General features: G+C 38.1%; 1 protein-coding gene across 10 annotated transcripts in view; it reads left to right on the forward strand.

Annotated features, from left to right (window-relative positions):
* The window catches only part of esrrga (estrogen-related receptor gamma a), a 242,178-nt gene that overhangs the window by 144,424 nt on the left and 74,313 nt on the right, over positions 1–23,441 (forward strand). For all 10 annotated transcript variants that reach the window (XM_060831457.1, XM_060831461.1, XM_060831460.1 and 7 more), the window contains 2 exons: positions 18,667–19,079; positions 21,372–21,488. In XM_060831457.1, coding sequence (XP_060687440.1) covers positions 18,667–19,079; positions 21,372–21,488 — 530 coding nt within the window. The remainder of the gene's footprint in view (positions 1–18,666; positions 19,080–21,371; positions 21,489–23,441) is intronic.

The following is a 23,441-nucleotide window of genomic DNA, read 5'->3' on the forward strand; positions in this document are numbered from 1 at the left end:
TCAGACAGGGCTATGTGCCATCTGTCCCACCTGCTGCATAGTTAGTCCATCTGGTTATTCAGAGTGTGCTTTGTGGGTTTTACCGGAGCAACTTCAGTGCCAGTAGGCAAGCAAGCAGAGTAAATTATTTAAGCAGCCAATGTAAACTGAAAGCTCTCACCCTAGATGCTGGGGATTGCGTTAAATGCTTGAAAGCTTCTATTTGCATTTAGATTTAGATACAGTATATAGATCACTGTGGAGATTACAACCAAATTATCTTCACCTGGATCCTTACAGGGCATCTTTTTGTCTGTATTGAGTAACAATTCTGGATGGTATTTTGCTTTTGTTTTGTAGGGAAGAGGAAGTTAAAAGGATGTGATTTATTTCCAGCACAGCAGCCTGTTAACAGAACACTAATTGTTAGCAAATTTGTTCAAAACTCTTCAGAGTGTCAGGTCTGCACATTTTATTATTCCCTGTCACCAATTTACTTACTGAGCACTCTTTGCAAATCTTATAGGGGATTTGCAATGGAAACGAAACAAGTGGAAAATACTGCACCAAAAAGGTGAAATGAATCAAACAAGGAGTTTAAAGACAACAACATCTGTCCATAAGTTTATGTTGCACATTGATAGGTGTTTGCAACACTTGAACTTTTGTTAGTGCTGCAAAGGTTCATTTTAAATGTCTGGAATCAATTGTATTCCTTCTGATTAGAATGACTCTGTATGTTTAACAGTTCATCGAATTAAGTACAATAAATTCCTCAATTCACCAGTTAGGACATGAGCTACTGCCTGACAGCAAAGTGTGCATTGGCTGAACATTACAACAAGAAAAACTTTTCAATACATTTTTATTTTGTAGAGACAGAGTAAAGTAAAAATTACTTTTCTTGACTTAACTTTGGTTTTGAATCGTGACAAGAGAGTTTTTATAGGGTATTCTCAGAACAGCAATATCAAGTAAAATCACTTTTTTCAGGAAATCTAACTTTGGCCAAGCAGATGTGGATTTTAATATATGTTGAATTCACAGTAATATAAACTGCAATACTTCCAAATCCACAAATTCTAACTGGTTGAGATCTGAAACTTGCCTCTCTTGGATCTAGAACCTACTGAGAGTATGACCAAGCAAATTGACTTGCACCAAATACATGCACAGAGTTTTGGCTTCTCCTGGATAATCAAAAGTAGAGAGTAAAACTTGCTTGGCAGCTTTCAACATCCATACTTTAATTCTGATTGTAGGATTCCAATTTGCATATTTGAGAAACCTATGGCTTCTTTCAAGCAGCTGCATGGGAAGATGTAAAATGATTCAATTAGTTTGCACATAAGTAATTTTAATATGAAGTTTGACACTCTAAGAATGTTTTAAGTCAGTTTTTTTGGGGGGGCGGGGGGGGCACGGTGGTGGGTGGGGGCTTATGAGTGTTGAATTTCTGGGTGTAAAATCTGATGGACCAATTGGAAATATATTTGTGCTGCAGTGCTAATATTGTTTAGCCACTAGAGGCTGCTAGATCATTTTTATGCTATTGTGACTTAAGTGGTATTACCCCCAGCTTGTTGATAAAAATTTGAATGATACCCAAGTTGAAACTGGGTTGGACTCTGGGTGGTAGCCTGAGGCTGTTCCATGGATGCACCTCTGGTAAATTTCTGTGTCTCCTGCTGGTTTGTGCAGTGACTTATTCTTTCATTATTTCCCTCTTGTTTCCCTCCCTCTCACTGCAGGACAGATATTTTGTTGGCTATATTTCCATGGGAGCAATGAATCTTCAGTACCTTGTTCAAATGGTTGTTTTTCAAGTGTGACCCTTGGACAGTGAGTGCTGGAGTGTTATTCTACTGCACAAGACATTATAATGAAACCAAATCTAACCCATATATATGTTTATAGAATGAGTAACTGAATTGCATGCAGAATTGTGTCCTCTCATTGACAAGTGTTAGCATTTACCTATTTAGCCGTGGGATCCTGCAACCAATTGTACGGTCACAGCTGCTGCTCTGGCAGAGGGCAGAACCTTGCTAACCTTTCAGACAACTGGAGCAGGTAGCTTCAGAAATAATCAAAGGGTTAGTTGAAAATTGGATGTGCTGCATAATGATGTATGCAGATTACCTAACCAGAAATCACTAAACTTCTGAACAAGTTTTGAATATTCATGTTTGGGTTTGGAATGTGGAGTATTGCTTGTTAAGCAGTTCTGTGTGTGAGCTGATCAAATTAAAAACAATGGTTCATGTTAATGATTGGCTCAAGCGTCACTCGAGAGCAATTTGCAGTATAGCTGTCTTAATCTATTGCCGCTGCACAATGTGTCTTAGGAGTGCAGTATACATTTTAGCCAGTGGACAGATATTGAAAATGCTTGAACTACATAGTAGGACGTCAGTACCTGAAGGAGAAAACATAGATCCACATTTCTGCAAAGAAGTTATCTCATCTTTGTCAGTATTGGCAATACTGTGTCAATCTGCAGCATATTCCATTTTTATTTTGTACAGCCATCATTTCTGATTTTACTTTTTAATAATCCAACAGTTGCCAGCAATCCATGAAAGAGAATATTTTCACCTTAGGCTCAAAGGAAAGGAATTGATTCACTTTTTGTGTGCATCAGATCAGAAACTCAATTAGTTGTCATGATATGGAAATAACATCAGCTCATTCTCAATGAAGGGTTCTGGTGTCTTATTGCCACATGGACCAGCTGTTAAGAGCGATTCTTGATTGGCTTCTCCCCTCCAAGCCAATAAGATCACTCCAGCTGAATAGCTCTGTTACAATCAGCACAGCTTTCTGCATATATTGTGGAATCAAGTAACCCCCACGTTACACACTACAGCTCCCATGTACTGCCATTCCCTACATGTTCAGCAACCCACATCATGCACCTTCAATTCTGAAATGCATTATAATTGTCCCTGTTCAGAAGGACAGTCCATCTGTTTTGGAAGAAATGGGAGCACGTTAGGCTTTACTGATAGATGGGTTAAATCAACTGATTTAACTGATTTCCCTCCAGAGGTGATATTTTATTTATATGATAAAATGCTTGGGAAGTGATTAATTTGTCAAGGGAATGTCTTGTTACTGTAAATTCACTGAAACTGTAATAAGTGTATTGCTGCTACACAGATGGAGGAACAAAAAGGCACTGACTAATGAAGAGATGGAGATTCACTAAATGTTTTACCCACATAATTTAATTTTACAAAATGTACCTTTTGGTTTTAATTCAGATAAGACCAGAGTTAGGTATTAGCAATTTTAGCAAGGGCTCCAAAATATGGCAGTGACTGCTTGTTTTGTCAAGTCGATTAAGTTAATTGTACTACCATTCATAAAAGCTTCATTCAGCCATGCTAAATTGCTTCTAACCCTTGATTTAGCCATCCAGTACAGTCAGTGATGTGGGAAAGAGAGTGTGATGTGGGATACATGCAGTAAACATATTGAATGTTTATCGAGGAGATAATAGAGGAGAAATCCTTATTATTATCACCTGATTTTTGTGTGCTAGGAATACTGTTACAATAGGCCTGCAGCACATGTGCAACTGAATTCTTGATGGGCACATTCACACTTGACACCATGTTGATGAGGGCATTAGAGCACATGCATTGGGCATCCACTGAAGTATGTATAGTCGGTAAGTCTTGACATCAGGGGACGTGAATGCTGATTTAATGCCAACATGACTATTTTATAGTTCAAAATTACAGCCAACATCATCGCTTTACCCATCAAAGCTGAACACACATTGACACAGGAAGGATGACTCACCACCACTGTTTAAAGTGTTGGTCAACAGGTTAGTTATTGGCTTGTTTCTTCCAGCTATTTTTGCAAGTCTAAAAGTGTTTGGTTCTTTGTTGTTGCAAGTTGCAAAATTCCACATGGAATAGTTCTTCAGGTGGTGAGGATCTTATTCTAACTTCAAGGCTTTTATTCAAGCTTGTTGCTCCCAGATATGCATGCGTTCTTGACTTTTGGAAAATGCTCATGGAGTAGTATGTAACCAGAAGTGAGATGAAAGGAGCAGTGACACCTAATTTTCCAGAGTCTTTGGGGGGAAATTCTGTATCTTGAGCCTCAGCAAAGAATAACGTGCACTCACTGAAACCTGGCACAAGCTATAGTCACGATCTCAGATGCTGAACAGGGCAAGGACTACATTGGAGCTGGATATATTTGCAATATCTCAGTTTGCTATCTGTGCTTGTGTAAGGGAGGTCACTGACCCCTCTATCCTCGAAAGGACCTCTCTATATTTCATTCTCACTTGTCAAGGATAAGCAAGAAGAGTGAACAGCTTTGCCAGCACTTCCCCATAGTGTGTACACATGGTTCTGCAGGAACCACATGTCAACACAGAGATAATAAAAAAAGAGAAAATGCTGGAAATACTCAGTAGGACAGTCAGAATCTAAGGGTGAAAAGCAAAGTGAATATTTAAGGTTAATGACTTTTCCTCAGAACACAAAAAGTCAACTTTGCTGTACACTGGAACTAAAAGGGATTTCATCACCTCGAAGGCCCAGACGGTATGTGACCAACAAAATGAATTACATAGGTCAGTGCTCAGTGTTTTGGCAGCAGTCATGATGCCTTCATTCTGTGGCAGTTTGCTGTGTGTAATGTACCTGCAATGAAAGCCACATTACCACAGAGTGGAGCAGACCTTTGGCACGCTGAAACAATCTTTCTGTTACCTGTGCCACTCTATGGTACTTGGCAGAGTAGGTGTCCAGCATCTTGGCGGTCAACTGTGTGCTGCTCAACCTCCCCCAAAATAGGTGGAGTTACCCTTACCTGTAGATGTACGGCAACCAGCTGAGGACCAAAAGCATGACACATGGAGGAGAAAGAAGAAGAGAAAGAAGAAGGGAGAGGGCAATCTTTCTGTCTTGGTCGCCCTTTTACAATTATGATGTCAGTATTCTAATTCATCAGTCATCTGCAGTCTCGTATCTTACATTCCCTCCATCATTAGCATCCCCTCGATCACAATGCAAAAGAAAAATCCATTACAAAATGAACACTGCAGTTCACATTTGTAAATGAAATCATGCCATATTGCAAACAATTGTCAGTTAGTCTCCTCCCTCTCTATTCGCCTAGTGCCTTTGACTGTTCCTCTGCACTGGGTGAAGCTACCCTAGCTACCCTAGTGGCTGTGCCATGGCCACTGGAAGGCTGCTGACTCCACAGCAGTTGGCTTTAGAGGACAGCTTTAGAGCCGCTGTGGCCCTCTGGCTGTGATGTGGAACATTTTTGCTTGGGTGGCAGCCATATTGAAAGGCAACACCAGGGCATGGGCAGAGTGGCTGGGGGGATGGGGGGAAGGAGGACAAATGCTCCCATCCTGGGAGAGGCTAAAAAGTTCATGCTGCATGAAGCCACTGCCACTGTCCTAAAGTGATAGCTCCATAATCCTCCTATTCTGTTGGAGGACAGAATTCTGAGTGGCTGTGATATCCTGCAAACCTCTTTGAACCCCAGTTCACAGCCATGATGACAGCAGCCTGCACTTGCATGCCAAGAAATTGACTTTTTATAATAAGAACCTGAGCTTTCGCTTCAGATGTCAAATAGCTGCTGTTTCTGCTGCAATGGGAGATGCAACATTAGCTATAAGATGATGTGTCATGAAGCATAAACAGAAAAAAAAGTGCAGCCGGTCTGGCAGCATCTGTGCAGAGGGAAAAAGGAGTTAGCGTTTCGAAACCTGTGATCCTTTGTCAGAATTTCAGTTTGACCAGGCAGTGATGAGGCCAGCAAGAGGCCTTTCCCAGGAATGAAAATACTTTGCCAATGGAGAGCTGCTAACCAATCAGAATCTGTTGTGCTGAGCAGCTGCTAAGGGAGCCCATGGTTGCTTCTGGAAGGACAGAGAACCAAGACGCAGAAATTGCCAAGGCCACAGACAAGTGATGTTGGCTGGAGCTTGGAGGAGGTTTAGTTAGGATGGAAATTGCAGGGAGAGGGGTGCAGGAAGGGGTTTGGGAACAAGTTCACAGGGTGGCACTTAGTGGAGTGCCCTACTTTCTGATGTCCAGTACCTCAACCAAGCACTAAATGGCCTTTACCAAGGGATGCAGTCATTCCCAGGAGGTGGCAGGGTGTCTATGTATTTTCAGTTCCATGCTGGCTGTGGTTGCCTGCCTGTAGCTGACATGAAAGGTCAATCGTGTACCTTCCGCTCAAGAACGTAATTCTGGAGGAAGCTGAAGGATAGCAAGGTCGAACTACCCCCCCGCCATGTCTAACCTAACTAAATATCATTCCTAACTCCGAGCTCACCACCAAAGAGGGCAGAACATTTCACTCTCTACGTTCATCACCTTCTTGGTTGATCACTTTTGTGAGGTCATTGACCTTTTGCGGTATGGAATCCAGGTCCTCACAACTTGATTGACCTCTGTGGCCATTTATTCCCAATGCGTTTTGTGCCCTCAGGACATCTTTCCTGCTTTTCACCCATCTCCATGAAAACCACCAGTGCACCCTCTGAAGATTTTGGAGATCCCCTTCCCCCCTGTTGTGTCATTTCACATTCTGTCCAGGTGAGATTGTCTTTAGTCACAAATCCCCGCATTGCCCCACTTACAGTTTACCTTGCTGTAAGAGTACAGGTTAATTTTAAGAGGTTGGAGCTGCAGTAGCTTTTGTTACCATCGCTTTCAAACATTGAACAGCATGGACAATAATGGCTGAACCTTCATGTCACTCAAAAGTATAGGTGTCCAAGTTGGTGTACTGCCTGCATTCAGCCTGCAGTTGTGGCTAATCATGTAGCATGATTTCCACACTGATTTTCAGGGATTGTCCAATTGAGATCCCAATTTTCTTGTAATGATGTGGTACAAAATTTGGAAGATGTGAACTGTATACAGTATACTATGTTGTCGTACCAAGCTATTCTAACTAAGCTTCTCAAAGAAAGGACAAGTAAATGACCAATTTCAAGTGATTATAAACTGAAGATCAGCATGCTTAAATGAAGAGAAGAAAAATCCTCAGGATCAAAGTACTTCACAGCCAATGATTGTATTTCGATTATAACTAACATTTATAAGTTAGAAAAACATGGCAACTATTTACGCAGAGCAAGGTTCTGCCAAGAGATAACTAAATAATTGTAACTGAATAACTGCTAGAAAGGTTGGTAAATGTGAATTTATAAACTTGTATAAGATTTTGATTTGCTAAAAACTAATAAGGAAAAGTGAATTTGACAGCAACTGTGGAGAGAGAACAGAGTTAACACTTCAGGTTGCGACCTCAAATTCTAATTAAAGGTCTTGACTTGAAACATGGGGCAAAATCTTTGCGGTTGGAGGCAGGTACGATATTTAATTAGGCAGGTTGGTTGCACGCCCTTTAACTGCTGCTTTCTCAGCTCTACGAGAATTTGTCTTTAGTTGTGAGAACCTATAGGTTACTGCTCAACCATCAGTTGAGTCCTTGCATGGCCAGTTAAAACTACTTAAAGACCTCATCCTACTGGCACTGGGAGCTGAAAACAGGTCTATCATCATGCAGCACACCCAACAGACCAAATTATCCACTTGTTAGGTGAAGTGGTGGGATTGAGGGTTTGGGTTTCTCACTGGCAGTCAATCCCTTCCTTTTCTTCTGATGCTTCAGCCCTCTCTCTCCCCTTATCCAAGAAACATTACTTGCCTTTGTCCTGGTTCCTCTACCACCTTGGCACTCTAGGATTGCTCCTCATTTGCACTACTTTCATCAAATGATGCTGCGGCAGCTCCCATTGGGTGGCACCTCTGTCCTCAGGATCTTAAGGTCCAGATGAATGCTCACCAGTATCTTCACTGCTTCCTGATTGGCATGTGCTTCTGCAGACATTCTTAGAAAACTCAGCACAGGCTTGTTGCTGATTCTTCAGTCACTATTGAGACTCTTGATGTCTGAAGAAGATTGACTGATTGAATAACTTCTATTTCTCCACCACATGGGTGGCACAGTGGCACAGTGGTTAGTACTGTTGCCTCACAGCACCTGGGACCCAGGTCCAATTCTGGCCTCAGGTTGTGTGGAGTTTGCATGTTTTCCCATGTCTGTGTGGCTTTCCTCCACGTGCTCCGCTTTCAAACCACAGTCCATAGATGTACAGGTCAGGTGGTTTGGCCATACAAAATTGGCTATAGTGTCCAGAAATGTATAGGTGAGGTAGATTAGCCATAGGAAATGCAGGGTTATAGTGGTGGGGGGTTGGTCTGGGTGGGATGCCCTTCAGAGAGTTGTTGTGGGCTTGGTGGGCTGAACGGCCTGCTTCCACACTGTAGGCCTGCTTTCCCTTTGCCCTGACAAAACATCACTAACCTCATCAGTCTGCTAGTCCTGTCCTTTTTAGCAGTTTCTCTGTTGGCTTGTTTAAAATGAAAAATGTACTGAACAAATTCACAAGCAGTCTGTCAAACTTCCTGATTCAGGACAGGTATATGGAATTACAGGACTGAGGTAATTGAGGTTTTGAAACCAAAATAGAATAACTAATGTATTTTAACCAAATTAAGAGAGGATGTTAACATGTGGGGTGAGCATAGAAAGAGCAACCAACTCTAAATTCATAGGCACAGTTTTAAAATGCTGCAATCAGACAGTAATTTATTAAATTAACTACAAAAAAGACTTAAAAATCTTAACAATGTTACATAATTATAGAAGTTATATTTCACACTGCTTAGAAGTATTCATTAAAGGAAAAATCTGAAGAAACTAAATAATTGAAGACTTTTTTATGCATGTCATGCTACAAGATCGCAGCACTGGAGAACATTGGTGAAATTTGAGTTTATATTTGTATTTTATAGAATTTATCCTTCTGGTAAGTGCTGTGTAAAAGGAAGGATTTTTTAAAAAGTCTGATCATAATGCTGTAAAGCAGGAAATATTAATTTATAATAAGACTTAAAGTATCCAGATACTTCCTGTAAATTGGATGTACTCCTCACTGAGTGCTATATTCCACTGTTCCATCTACATAAGTTACATAGTTGGATATTTATATACACAATTTTATTCAATATTTTTAATGAAACTTTTTAATGCCAAGCATCTGATGGGATACCATGAATCATGAGCTGGGATTTTACTGGGTGCAGGAAGTGGGTAGGAAGGCCATGCCTGTGTGTGTTGGGAAGGTAAAATTAAGTGGGATGGCAGGGGTGATGTGCTTATTGCCTGCACATTGCTGGTGTTTTGTCATTGTCAGGGAAGGGAGCAGGCAGCCCAAGTCACCTTGGGCCCATTGAGGTATCTTTGGACACATTGAGGGCTACCTTAGAACTTCTTCCCATTGCCTTTGGTATTTTCCAATCATGGATGGAGACTTGGCCACAAGGGGTGCCACTTGTTTGCTCAGGCAGCCTCCTCAGGAGTGAGCCAAATTGATCAGGCATCTAATAGTCCAGGGAAGCCCAAACTCACCTTGTGAGACAGACTGCTGAAATATCCCACTCTTGCGCTCTGTCCAAATGACTGATCATTGTCACACTCTTCCCCAACTTGCTTGGGCCTGCCTGAATGGTCCGAACATCTTCCACAGGACCATTCATGCACAGGGGCCTTCAGTCTTGTAGATGTTTGAGGCCAGTTGCATTACTATCAATGGCCACTATTCCTGATGGCACTGCTGCGACTGAAGAGTTATCAACCATCTGATTATCAGACAGCTCTTCTGGTGGTCTTTATTCCTTAAAGGAGTAAATGACACAAATTCAGGTAATTCATGACGTGATGATCTTAAAATGCAGTGCCTGACTTTCTGGCCAATGGATTAGGGCACGGCTACCCTGAAGAATATTGGCAATATGGCTTACATTGTAAATTCAAACTTGAGTAAATGTTTTGGGCAGCCCAAGACTGAACTTATTTTCTCATTCTTTTGTCAAGTGATCAATCTGCAGTGCTCATTCATTTATTTCTCAATGGAATCAAATGCCTAAATATGTCCCTTATACATAAAGCAATTGAAAGTGGTCTACATAAATGGAACCAAATTATTAAATTACACACACCATCTTGTCCTGGCATTAAAGCTGCTCTTTTATTTGTATCCAGACAAAAAGTCACATGTAGAGAAGGTAGTTAGAAGGTGATTAGCACGCTTGCCTTCATTGCTCAAACCTTTGAGTATAAGAGTTGGGATGTCATGTTGATATTATACAGGTTGTTGGTGAGGCCTCTTCTGAAATACTGTATACAGTTCTGGTCACCCTGCTATCGGAAGCCTATTTTTAAATTGGGGAGGCTTCAGAAAATATTTACCAGGATGTTGCTCGGAATGGAAGGTTTGAGTTATAAAGATAGGCTGGGTAGGCTAGGCCTCTTTTCACAGGAGCGTAGGAAGTTGAGGGGTGACCTTATGAAGGTTTATAAAATTATAAGGACATAGATAAGGTGAATAGCAAGGGTCTTTTTCCCTAGGGTGGGAGAGTTCAAAACAAAGGAGTGTACTTTTAACGTGAGAGGAGAAAGATTTAAAAAGGACATGAGGGGCACCGTTTTTACACAGACAGTGTTTAGTGTGTGGAATGAACTGCCAGAGGAAATGGTGGATGGAGATACACTCACAACATTTAAAAGATATTTGGATAAGCACATGAATAAGAAAGGTTTGGAGGGACATGGGCCAAACGCAGGCAGGTGGGACTACTTTGGTTTGGGAATACAGTCGACATAAACTAGTTGGACCGAAAGGTCTGTTTCCATGCAGCCTGACTCTGTGACTTGAAAGAAACAATATGGCAGTTTCATCCTCTGTTAATCAGACAGACCATATATTATGACAGTATCTATTTTAAGACTTAGCCTGTACCGTAGTTTTCCAAATTGCCCTTGTGCATGTATGTTTTCGTCTTGACCATTGTTTGGTCAATGCAGAGATAGGGTATTGAAGTACCCAATGAAGAATTTATATTTTAAGCATCACCTACTTCATTGACATAAGTAGACTTTCTGAAGCTGAATTAGATGGCAAATTTCTTGTCAACCCTTTGGCACAATTATTGCACCTTGAAAAGGAAACTCCCTTGCATGTTTCTGGAAAAATGTAATCAATTTCAATTTTGTACCAAAATTGTGCACTCTTAAACAGTGGAACCAAGCATTGTTGTTTGGACTGAAAATACTTGGAGTATGCAATCCAGTACAAACAAACTTCAGTGCCATTAAAATTAAAGTTTCTGCTCAAGATGCTATACATCCCAGCTATCTTTGAAGATATGTGTTTTGACACATTTGCTCTGGTTGCTTCCTACCATTGTCTTTATACCTCTAATATTTTAATATTTATCACCACGAGTGCTGTTACAAGCAATACATTAAGTTATTAATTTTATATAATTGCCAAAAGGTTTTGTGAGGAATAAACACAATGTTATATTAGCACATTTTATTTAACAATCAAATTTAACAAATAAATCCAGCCTTTCCTTTGCTAAAATGAGGAAACCATTTCTACGTGTGCTTTATTACTTCAAGCACGCAGGACGCAATATAGAAAATAGAAGGTGAGAACAATGCTACCAGTTGAGTGGATTATTAATATTGTACTGAAAGTGATGCGAAACGATATGAAATCAGATCTAGTGGTAAAGTCTGTGTATATTATATTTTATGTACACATGTATATTAGTTTCAGAGCTTACAGTAAAATATTGTTGAAAATGTATATTATAAATTACTCAGAGCTGAACTGATTAAAGCTATAAGTAATGCAGTGGCTCTGCCACTTATAGCAATGAGGTTTTAGATCCTTTATGGTGGGATTTAAGAGGCTTTATTTAGAAATCTTCTCAAAGCTAGCCACTGAGTTAGAATTTGAACATTCCATTTTTTAAAAAAAGTAAACAATAAGTCAAATTTGCTTTTGAGTCATTTGTTCTAGCAGATGGCCTTCTTCAGATTTAAGATGCTTTACAGATGGGAGTCGCAGCAGCCTGTCCTGCCACAGCTACCTCTGTCGGTTGATAGATGGGTATAAATCTCAACAATCCTTTCTTGACAACCAATTTATAGAATCTGATCTGGTTAAAGACATGTCTTTCATACTCGAGCCACAGGAAATAGGCTTTTTTTTTACAGTCTTGTTATACCCTATCAGATTCTCCTCTTAATGAAATTGGCTTTAATTACACGCTTGTTCCATCTCTCTGTGACCCCTTTAAATGTACATGTGTGAGCAGACCCCTGGATTTTCCCCCACATGAATTCATTAGGAGCCCTGATGGTTCTTAGTCTGACTGACATCTTTATTACTAAATCCAAGTGCATAAAATCACCTTGTCACAGTGTCATCATAAAAAAAAAGCGAAGGTGGTTACCGTGGAGTATTTGAAACGGGACCTAGGACAATCAGTGTATTAAGTCGGTATCTTAATGGCAGTAAAATCAAATGTGCCAACAACTTCACGACTCCCTGCTGCTGGCTGACAGCATGGTGCAAGATGCTAGGGCTAAACATTCAGTTAAACAGTGATTGTGATGAAATGCCACTCCATGCTTAGCACAAAATCTGAACAGGTGTAGAGCTTGGTTTTTCTTTGCGGGCTGCAGGAGTGTCACAGTGAAACAGATCCTGTGTATTTTATTTCTGAAGTATGTGGAAGTGTGAATGAAATCTTACACCAGACTGTGCAATACGTTGTGTGCTCATTTTATTCAAATCTACTATACTACACAACAGCAGTTAATTTTAGAGAAAAGAAAAGCACGTTTTTAAAAACATTTGTGAGAGAAGAGCTATTTCAGTTGAATGGCACTATAGTTCATGGGAACATGTTTTTATTAGGGACCATGTTCCGAGATACTATTTGATTGGCAGTGATATCTGTTTAGTGAGGACACCTGAATATAAGGGACACTTTCACTTTTAGTCCCTTACACAGGAGTTGTCATAGAGTTGAAACTTATGTACAAGAAACAAATAGCAGCAGTTAAAGTACTTGTACCAGTATAAAAGTATATGTTTTCTTTGTTTGCTAACATGGATTTAAACATTAATAGTTATGGTCCCAAATAAACCTGGTGTCATGGCAGGATTTTCATTTCTAGTCCACCTTCTCAATTTTATTTTCCTTTTCTTTGTGTTTAATTCTTTACCTTCCTCAGTTTCCTTTCTTGAAATAAACACTTTTAAGATTCAAATTTGGGGTCAAGTAACCATTGTTTCCCGATTGGCCAGGCCCCCTCTTCTACTCAGTGGAATTTTGGTTATACTACACAAACAGGAATATGATCAAAGCCTAGAAAACATACACAGCACTCCAGCCTCTTATTGCTTTTGTTAGTGAAAGTGATAGTAGTAAATCTGGATGGTGGGTGGTTGCTTTTGAATCATCAGTGGTACTGATGTGCTGCAGTACAACATGTCACAAATGCTATGAGGATGCAGACCTATGGAGCAACTTCATTAGTAGCCAATATTGTTGAAAGCTTTTTTATTCCCATTTCTTCATTTGGTTGCAGAACTGAAGGACATAAAGAAAACCTTTTGAACTGTTACTTCCTGCACTCAGTTTCTTCTTTGAAATAATTAGAAAATCTAGGTAGGCAGGTTAGGTTTATTTGGTCTGGGCTTCTCTCTACTCTGTGCAGAGATTCTGAAACCGTGACCAGTGTCCTTTAATATTAAAAGGTTAACTTCAGTTTTCATCAAATTTACAAAAGGAAAAATATGCCAAAAAAATTACTGTTTGAACAGCAACAAAGTGGTGAATTAATGCAGAAGGAAAAGTGAATTTTGCTTTTCCAATCATAGATCCTGATCTTTCTTAATATAAAGTACATTTTGACTTAACCTTCACTGGTTTTTGTAAAACAAAATTAGGAAAGTGAGGTTGTATTTACAGAAATGGCAACACTTCTGTTGTATGTAACTGAATATGATTGCACTCTGCAAACTGGCAGATGCAATAGAGAAAGACTTGTGAACTTTATTTGTAATGGTTCGACCACTTGATATCCTTCCATCAATTGTAGGATGCTGCTTAATTGACATGCATCAGAAATTGAGTAGGTGGGACAGTTAGTGAACAGGGCGAAGAGATAAATCTGCAAAGATTCATAACATTCTATAAACAATGGGATTTTACAACAGTCACTTAATCGAATTGAGTTGGTTTATATTTGTTCTTGCAAGGAGGTGGGATAGAAATCTTGAGCTCTGTTTAAATTAATTGTCTTTTTCGTTTGCTGGATTAAAGTTTGTGGAAACTTTTCACACAGTAATTTATTAATATGGACTATATTTGTTTGTGTCAGTTGGGCTACTTAATCAGAAGTGAAATTAATACCATGACAGCAGTTTGGATCCAACAATAAAATATGGTTCAAACATTGTTTCTGTCTGACATGCTGCATTGGTTTGATAGCAAATGCATATAGACTGCTGTTGAGGAGTAATTTTACAGAATATTAGAGTAAAAATTGCATTAATGAGCTTCACTATTTTCATCACTATTTGGAGTAAATAAAATTAAATTAGAAATTTAAAAATAGAATCAAGAAAGATGATTATTATCACCATAACTGCATCCATTCCCAATGAACAGAATCACACATCACAGATCTCGACCTGTTACAGATGGGAGATATTTTTTCTTGTCCATTATGCAAGATTCTCCAATCTGCACTTGACCCTTTCTAATTTATCTCTTTCAGACAATGTGTTCGGCTGCATTATAGCAAATGTCATTTGCTTTATTGTTGTATTTCAATAGCCACTTTCTTGCCAGGAGAGTAAAAGACTGTGCGGTATGCTATTAAGAGAATTGTGTGACATTATGTCAAATTCTGATGAGTGGTTGCAGTATTTAGCTCCTAGTTTTTCTCTTAACTCTTCTTGCTGTAATTTCTGTAGTTTGCCAAGTTTAACTCTTTGAATTCCAAAACATTCTTTGCACTCTACCAATGACTTTCAATATAGTAATATTGTATTCCCTGTCCTTCATTGTAGCAACTGACAATGCATGTGAAAGTAATTTAAAAATACATGCATGATTTAAGAAGAAAAGGAGCGCATTTTTAAAACAGCACATTGCATTTTGTTCCCCTTTCTGACTACCTGCTCCTCATTTCATCGATGCTCTGGAATTTAGTCCCAACCTACAGAAATCTCAGATACAGCTATAAAATGCTGTTGTTGCTGGAATAAAGAAGTGTTCTCTCCTCACCACTATGCCTTAATGCAATGATGATATGTTTGCTCTGGCAGTTGACAAGCCATTGTATCATTTAGATTTCATAATGACACCTTGTCACACTGAAATGGTCATGTTTTCCCAAATCATATGTTATAGTGTTGATTCCTGACATACTGTATCAGCTAGATGTGCTTTCTTTCCCTTGTCCAAGTTGAATGCAGTTTGGTGCCATTTTCCTATTGACTGATCCATATTTTGGCACCTTGTGTAGAGAGTACAATTAGTTCAAGCAGAAAAGTGAATTACAGTGTGTTCTTCAAAGCAGAAACGTTAACATTGTAGCTGGATTCTTTCACTGGAGCACAAAAGAATTACAGTGATTACTTTCAGAACTGCTAATCTAAATTCAGAGAGGGTTGCTCCCTCAGTTTGCAGAATCTTTTCAGAGCAAGAAAAAAAATGCATTTGAATGAGATGGAGAAGGGAATTGATTCATAAGAATGTCTTCAAATAACATTCAGTTCAGATAAAATAACTTGCTAGTTGTAAGTTGCTACATGTCCAAAATCTGGTTGAGTCTCATGAAATGCAGTGCTTTTCAAAATCTATTGTAAATGTCACTATTTTGAAAGTATCTTGTGCAATTATTACTTTTAAATTTTTATTTTAAATAACAAGTGTTTTGTTGAAGCTAATTACTATCCTGTATCCAGGGAGGAACAGTTAGGAAACCACATAATTCTAAAAGGGATCTTTTATTGTCTTGAGTTTGTGGTTTGCAAGGATGTTTCTACTTGCTAAGCAGTACTTTTTGGTCTGTTTACATGTTGGAAGATTGAAAATGAGACAACCATGCCCATTTTGTCTAATTTTCACAGTAGAAATTATATTTAAAAATTTGAAAATATAGTCTAATGACAGTTCTTCTTTAAGGCGACCCCATGTTATAGAAAATCATGCTTTAGAAACAGCGTTTTAAGTGTTGGTGCTATAATCGTGTTACAACCAACACACATTTGAAAAGTTTGCAGTTTAGAAACAACGTCCCCAATTCGTCAATTATATTACAGCAAATTCATGGTGACAAAATGCAAGTTATAACAGAAGGGTCTGTAATTGTAAAGTGCGGCTCTGTTTGTCAGGCATCGTTTATTTAGTTACTTTTGACATGTAAGCTGAAATATTTTCTAAAAAATTGACAATTTTTAACTGTTTTAACAACTCCGTACATTATCTCATTTAAAGTGGTCATCCAGTTTGGAAATTACAGTGCCATTTGTATGACTGCATTGACTTCATATTGTTTTGAGAAAGGATAAAGGGAGGACTTCTTTTCTTCCATTTACTTGCTTCTTTATTGATGACTTGCCACCTTAGGAAGGTATCCTGGTCCATGTCATTGGGACCTACATGACCATACGCAATCACTGAAGCGTAAAGAGCTCGGTGCTACCATTTTCTTTTCTTCCCTGCCCAAAATTCACTCAACTGAGGCAATATATTCATGTCGAACCATTAACAAGCATTTTAGCTAATGCAGTACAGGTCAGAGGGAAACTAGCACATTCACTGTGTTTTTAGGCCATTGTCAAACTTGAAGCTTAACAATAAATTGTCAAAACCACACATATTTGTTCTTATTGCACTTAAAATTGATCAGTAATACAGAGTTTAAGCCTCTTGTAGAACCTGCAGTGCAATATTGATGTTAAAATCTTTAGGAGTCATCAAACTTAGAGGGAAATCCAAAATGTTTCAGATGCCAGTGGATAATGTGATATAATGTACTCCTCATCAATGGATATGCATGTAACCAATGAGGTAATTTATTTTTGTTTTGCTTTCATTTTAATCTTATCCTAAACAAGTTTATCTTTCAATATATTGTTTTGAAACATATGAAAATGTATTCAACACATTTGGAGACAGAATAGTTCCAATACCTGGAGGTAGATAATGTTCTCATTGCAAGTGGATACTCTGGGGAAAACCAAGCAAATGAAGGAAATAACTTGTTATGGCACTACCTCATATTTTGCTATTAGTTACCTGATTGCACCTTAACCAATAATAAGTTTAAAATAAGGCTGTAAATGCACATCTTGTTTTGAGTAGAAAATGTCATGCACCTTGCAATTAGTTAATTGCATTTGGCCATTCATTTAATTCAAGTTTTCTATAGTTGTTTTTTGTATTTATCTTCAACAGATTATTGGATGTCTTCTTCAAACATTATAGTGTGTTATAGATTTCTCTTTGTTCATATAAGACGGTGTTAAAGCATTGAGCTGTTCTTTCTGTCCAGCTCTGGTGTGGTATCAGAGGGACATTCTTTATAAGACTGCAGGAGTCAAAAACCTTGCCTGCAACAAATTTTCCTTGCAGGCAGTACTTTAATGAGAGCAGTAATTAATTGATATCTCTCCCATCCCTTGACTACCACTCGGGGCAAAGAGTGGGGATTAAATTTTTCCCAAGTCAACATTAGAGAGAGCTGAATGTGCATTGACTTACAACAGCTCTGCGAATTCCTCTAATTTAGAGTACTTACTCTTCCACTTATTACATTGTAATTACTCCTCTCCAATACATTATGTTCACAGACTTCAGTTTGAAATTATTAGTGCACTCTCCCTCTCTCCCCTTGAAATTCCATGGCTCTATTAATGTGGGATTGGAACATGCGCAACTATCTATAAATTCAGTTGTCAGGTGCTGTTTTTTTTTCTGGTCTGCAGTTGAATTTAAAATTAGAGGCACTAAAATTCACATTAGCAGCAAGAGCAATGGAATTCTAAAAACTATATTTAACAAAGAAAACCTTTTCTGTCAGAAAAAAGCTATTTGGGAGGTTATGATCTTATCCTTTTGTGGGTGAAGAATTGACTTCATTCCATTTTGTGCTGTCAATGCAAAATTTGATGTCACTCTGCACCGAGCACCGAGATTTGGTTGTGTTTTTCAAATGGGGGTTAATTTGTGTCAATTGAAAAATTATTCAATCAATCTTTGGGGATTTTTGTCATTGTACTTTTTTTGTTGCAAGTTTCCCATTAGCATTTTGAGACAACTCTCATTTAAATCTCAAAGTCTTAACCATGTAATTGCTTCAACTCTATTTTGCCTAGCATAGCTGTGCTTTTAAAATCTTGCCTTTTTCTTTGAAGCAACAAGGCAGAAACAGATTATATTCAGATAGCACATATTTTTAACTGTTGCATAGTGACTCGTAGAATTTGAATGAGAGAAATTATATTGTGGAGGGAAGCAGTTCATACTGATTTCTTCTCCCCACCTCCTCATTCCCCCACCCCCACCTTTAAGTTTTGTTTACCACCTGTCTCCAGCTTTGATAAACCTCTGTCATGCCCTTATGCTGATTATGTTCGTGTAGAACAACTTGTATTGACTAACGAATGAATGATGCCTGGTCCCTTGCCTATCAGAAAGCCCCTAAAGAATGTTGTTTTTAATTCAATGCTTTTCACAGGCTTCTCTGCAGAATGTCAGCCAAGGATCGACACATTGATTCGAGCTGCTCATCATACATTAAGACAGAGCCATCCAGCCCTGCTTCACTGACAGATAGTATCAATCACCACAGTCCAGGTGGCTCCTCGGACGCCAGTGGGAGCTACAGCTCCACTATGAATGGACACCAGAATGGCCTGGACTCTCCCCCACTCTACACAACGACCAGCTTGGGCAGCAACGGCAGCTCCCGTAAACGGTACGATGACTGTTCGAGCACTATAGCCGAAGACTCGCAGACCAAGTGCGAGTACATGTTGAACTCCATGCCCAAAAGATTGTGTTTGGTCTGCGGCGACATAGCATCAGGATATCATTATGGTGTTGCTTCCTGTGAGGCCTGTAAAGCATTCTTCAAGCGCACTATACAAGGTAATATTTCTTTCCGATTCTTTCCTAATGTTCTTACATTTTTGAGTAAAGATAAAAAAAAAGTTATGATGCACATTAGACAAGGACTTTATGGTGCATTCTTAGTTTCAGCACTAATGAAACAACTTTGTTTTATTCAGGTTCTAATTAGTTAACTGATCAGTTTCCTCAGGAATGCTGCAGTTCTTTCTTCCTCCAATATTCCATTTAATAATTTCCACTGATTTTAGCAAGAAGCAGCTAATTATTTTCAATCAGATTTAAGCAGAAAAATAACAGCTTAAATGTTTAAAAAATTGCTTTATCCAGTCACTACCTCCCTGTACTTCTGAAACAAGACACAGACTTAAAAGAAAAGATATTTACTGACTTTCTGCATTGTTCTTGTTCTTTAACTGTGATTTGTCCAGACTAAAATTTAGCCAATCCTTTGCAGTTCTTAGCAAAAAAGAACAACTTTATTCTTCTTTTATTTAAATGTTTACCACTAATTTCAATATAATTTTCCTATCTGTTGACTAAAAATTGAAATTGATACATAAATATCTTCCTTTGTGGAAAAACTTACTCAATTGTTTTCTATTATCTAAGATGAAAATGAGCAGTTAATGGTGTGTACAGTAATTAATGACTAGTTAATGATGCATATGATAATTAATGATGGTGCTAGGAGATTGAAACTTCAAAATAATTTTTGAAAGAATACTTTTTCATATCACATTTCACACAGGTAAGTTTTACGATTAACAATGTTACCTGCTCCATCTAACCTTTCATTTGCCTGATTTCTGTATAAGGCATTCACATAAATTATGATGAGATAGAATTATTTTAAAAATATCATTTGCAATTTACCAGAACCTTGGCCCCAAATAGTTTTCGTATTATTTGTATCATCTGTCGGATATCAATTTGGTAACATTAGCCATATAACTCTAACTTTTTTTGACATGAAATATGATTTCTTATCTGAACATGTGGTTAAATTTAAGATGGCTGGAATTTCCTATTCTTGCACAATATTTAGTGCTTACGTGATCTTATAATACATGTGGCAGCATAATGCACAGCACAAAGCTATTGCAACGAAGCTCTTACTCTCCAGTAATACTTGAATTCATTAGATTACTACATTTATGGTAGTGCATCACCATTTAATTTCTCAGAGTATCTACAGGTAATTAGGTTATAATGGAATCAGTATTTGGTCACTAATTTTGTTTTTTGCTCAGCATCTCTTACCTCTGGCCACATTAGTGTCGACTGTGCTTAGTGATATTGGTCTGTTCGATGCACCATCATTGCCCCATATGCTACATTATGCAGACCAATTGCTGTTTCCATTTATGTGGCTATGAAGGCACTTTTACAGCAAGTTACAGATTGCATCTCGCCATAAATGTTTCCGTAAATGGACCCCAGTAGATTTTCCTAATTCTTAATATCCTCAATTAAGCAAATATAAATGAGAGCGAAAGAATATTTTATACTAAAAGAAAAATACTAAAACTTCTGGACCATATGCCAGTTTCCTGCTGGTAACATTAATGGCCCTCTCTATTCAAAAAAACCTACGTTTTTAAAGAATATCTAGGTATACATTGTTAAGCTTTTTAATAATTTTATTTCCTGCTGTAAAAATTGTACAGTTTTCATCTGCTGAATACCAGTTGAATTGTAACATTTTCTCCTAAGGAGTATGTTTATGTGAATAGATTTCTTTCCCAGATCTGTTGTTTTATACAAGGTTTTACATTGAGTGAGGAGTTTTCAGTGTTTAGTCTCTTAGTGTTCCACTAATCTGTTATTTAATGAGGAAGCATCGGCTCAGAGAAGGGTAGTCAATATAAATCAGTGTTTACAAAGTGTGATTAACTCTGAAATATTTCATCAGAGCTGCTGTCCCAGGTGGATGCGGTGCTAATTACAGGGAGTTGCATATGTTTCTAGGGGAATGTGATGGACCCTGAGTACTGCTAACATGTAGTATCAAGGTTACAATTACACTCACTGCCAACCTGCCTTGTCTGCACTAGCAATTTATGCACTCTGTGTGATGACCCTCCTCTCCAGAGGACAATAAACAAAATGCATTTTCATTAAGACACTAATGTATTTAACCACAGAGGACCAGAGAAGGATGGGGAGGAGGGTAGGTAAGAGAGCAAAGAGAGGGAGAAAGAGTGGGACCGATTTGAGAAATCAGCAGATATCCCAGCTCTGTGTTCTCAAAGTAGAATGCTCAATCAGAATGTTCCTTTGATTTATTTTTCTGTCTTTTTGTAACTGCAGGTAACATCGAATACAGCTGCCCAGCGACAAATGAATGTGAAATCACAAAGCGTAGACGCAAGTCTTGCCAGGCCTGTCGTTTCATGAAATGCCTAAAAGTAGGCATGCTGAAAGAAGGTAAGGTGCAATATGCCATATTCTTAATTTCCTAATGTTTTATGAAACCTTTCCTTCTGCATGCATTGCGTTTGCATTCCAACTAAATTAAGAAAAGAAACTTAAATATTTTGGGTTCTACAGTATAATGTAAGATGCAGTAATGTTTCTTTCGATTTTATTTTGTTTTATCACTTTACTTACAACTGAATAGATGAAACATTACACCTTTTAATGTGATTAAATGTGTTACATGCAGTCTTTGCAAATCTGCACAGGTAAGTTAAATAAAACATATAAACCAGATATATATTTATAATAATTTGGCATATGTGCAGGTGTTATAAAAATCTTCCTTCATTAAAACTTATTTCATTGTATTCAATATAAATTGACTAAATGGTATTTGTTGTGGGTGATGTACCATAAATAACATTGAAAAATGTAAATAATTGTAATCAAAATAGAGGTTCAGTGATTTTATTAAACTGATTGATTATTTCAGCAGCAAAAATTTTTGAAAATTGGTATTTTGACTTTTTCTCCACATGTTTATTTATGTATAGAATCAGACTGAATAAAGAGGCTTCTAGTCAAACAGTGTTCTTCCAGTTACAAGGTAGAGAGTTCAAATCCAGTTTTATTTCAACTTGCTTCTTAATTCCTGGCAGAGTTCACCAGACGGAAGACTACCCGTGAAAATGAGACATTCAATCCTGAGCTCATGGGGGTGGAAAGACTTTGTGGTAGGAAGGAGTGGAACTGATGCAGGCTAGGTTCTCCCTGCCTGAATTTCACCTCTTGACCAATCATTCACAAAGCTGTGTTTATTGCAGTCACATCGACGACTGACACACACACACACACACACACACACACACACACACACCAAATGACAAAAAATACAAAGAAACTGATGGAAGAACAAAACCTTTCAATAAAAATACATTTTTGAAATGAACAGTATGTGAAATTTGGAAGGGTAATGCTTCAATGTTTTATACAGTACTAATCCTGACTCCTGCAAGAGGAGCACTCACTGTACTTTGCAATTAAATGTTAATAGTAATGGCTCTTGAAAGAGAGAGAATCCCCTTTATCACCTTCTACTAGACTGCATTTTAAAACCACCACAAATCAAATCCACATGACCTACCTTTTCAAATGTGGCCATCTTTCACAGAATAAATAAATAAGAAATTGAGCTAATCCACTTCAGGTATCACATTGAACAGAAGAGATGGGTCATTTTATAACATAATTCAATTTATTAATGTATCCTGAGATGTTTAATGTCAAGAATTTGCAAAACAAAAATGTTATGATACGCTGACACAGCTAAAAGGACACTGTCATTGTAATGTCATTGTTGTATGATTTCTTTACCAAGGTTTTCTCCATTCTGCCTTGAAAAGTAGACCTTAATGCATCTAGTACTAGTCCAGCCTCAAAAGTATCAGTTTATATGCAAGGTTAATTCCAAGATAGGGTCCTGTCAATTTGCTTCATAGCCACCATAGCCTTACTGCAGTCACCAGAAAACCCATTTTATGATACAATTTAGAGTGAGTTTCTGTTACTTTTATATATGCTTCTTTTCAAGATTATCTTAGATGTTGGTAAGTTATCAGGTCTTTGCAACATTCCCTTCCTCTTCTTTTTGTTTTTTTAATCCATTTTTGACTAAAGACAAACTAATCACACAGTACAGTTGGTGTTACTCCCTTCCACATATGGTGCCAGTGTTGTACCAGCAAGTGTGGAATTAACCCAGTGACATTGTTATTCAGAACTGTAACTGTTTTTATGCAATATGTTCAATCCACAATGCAATATATTCTTTCCTTCAGATATACAATTCTTCAATCGTTTAATCAGTAACTTCTGTTCTCAGATAAATGCAATATAATAACGTCTTCGGTAGCTACTGTTTCTTCACATTTGCTTAGATATTCCTCTACCTTTACAGCGGCA

The sequence above is a fragment of the Hemiscyllium ocellatum genome, chromosome 10, assembly GCF_020745735.1.
Source record: "Hemiscyllium ocellatum isolate sHemOce1 chromosome 10, sHemOce1.pat.X.cur, whole genome shotgun sequence".
Lineage (NCBI taxonomy): Eukaryota > Metazoa > Chordata > Chondrichthyes > Orectolobiformes > Hemiscylliidae > Hemiscyllium > Hemiscyllium ocellatum.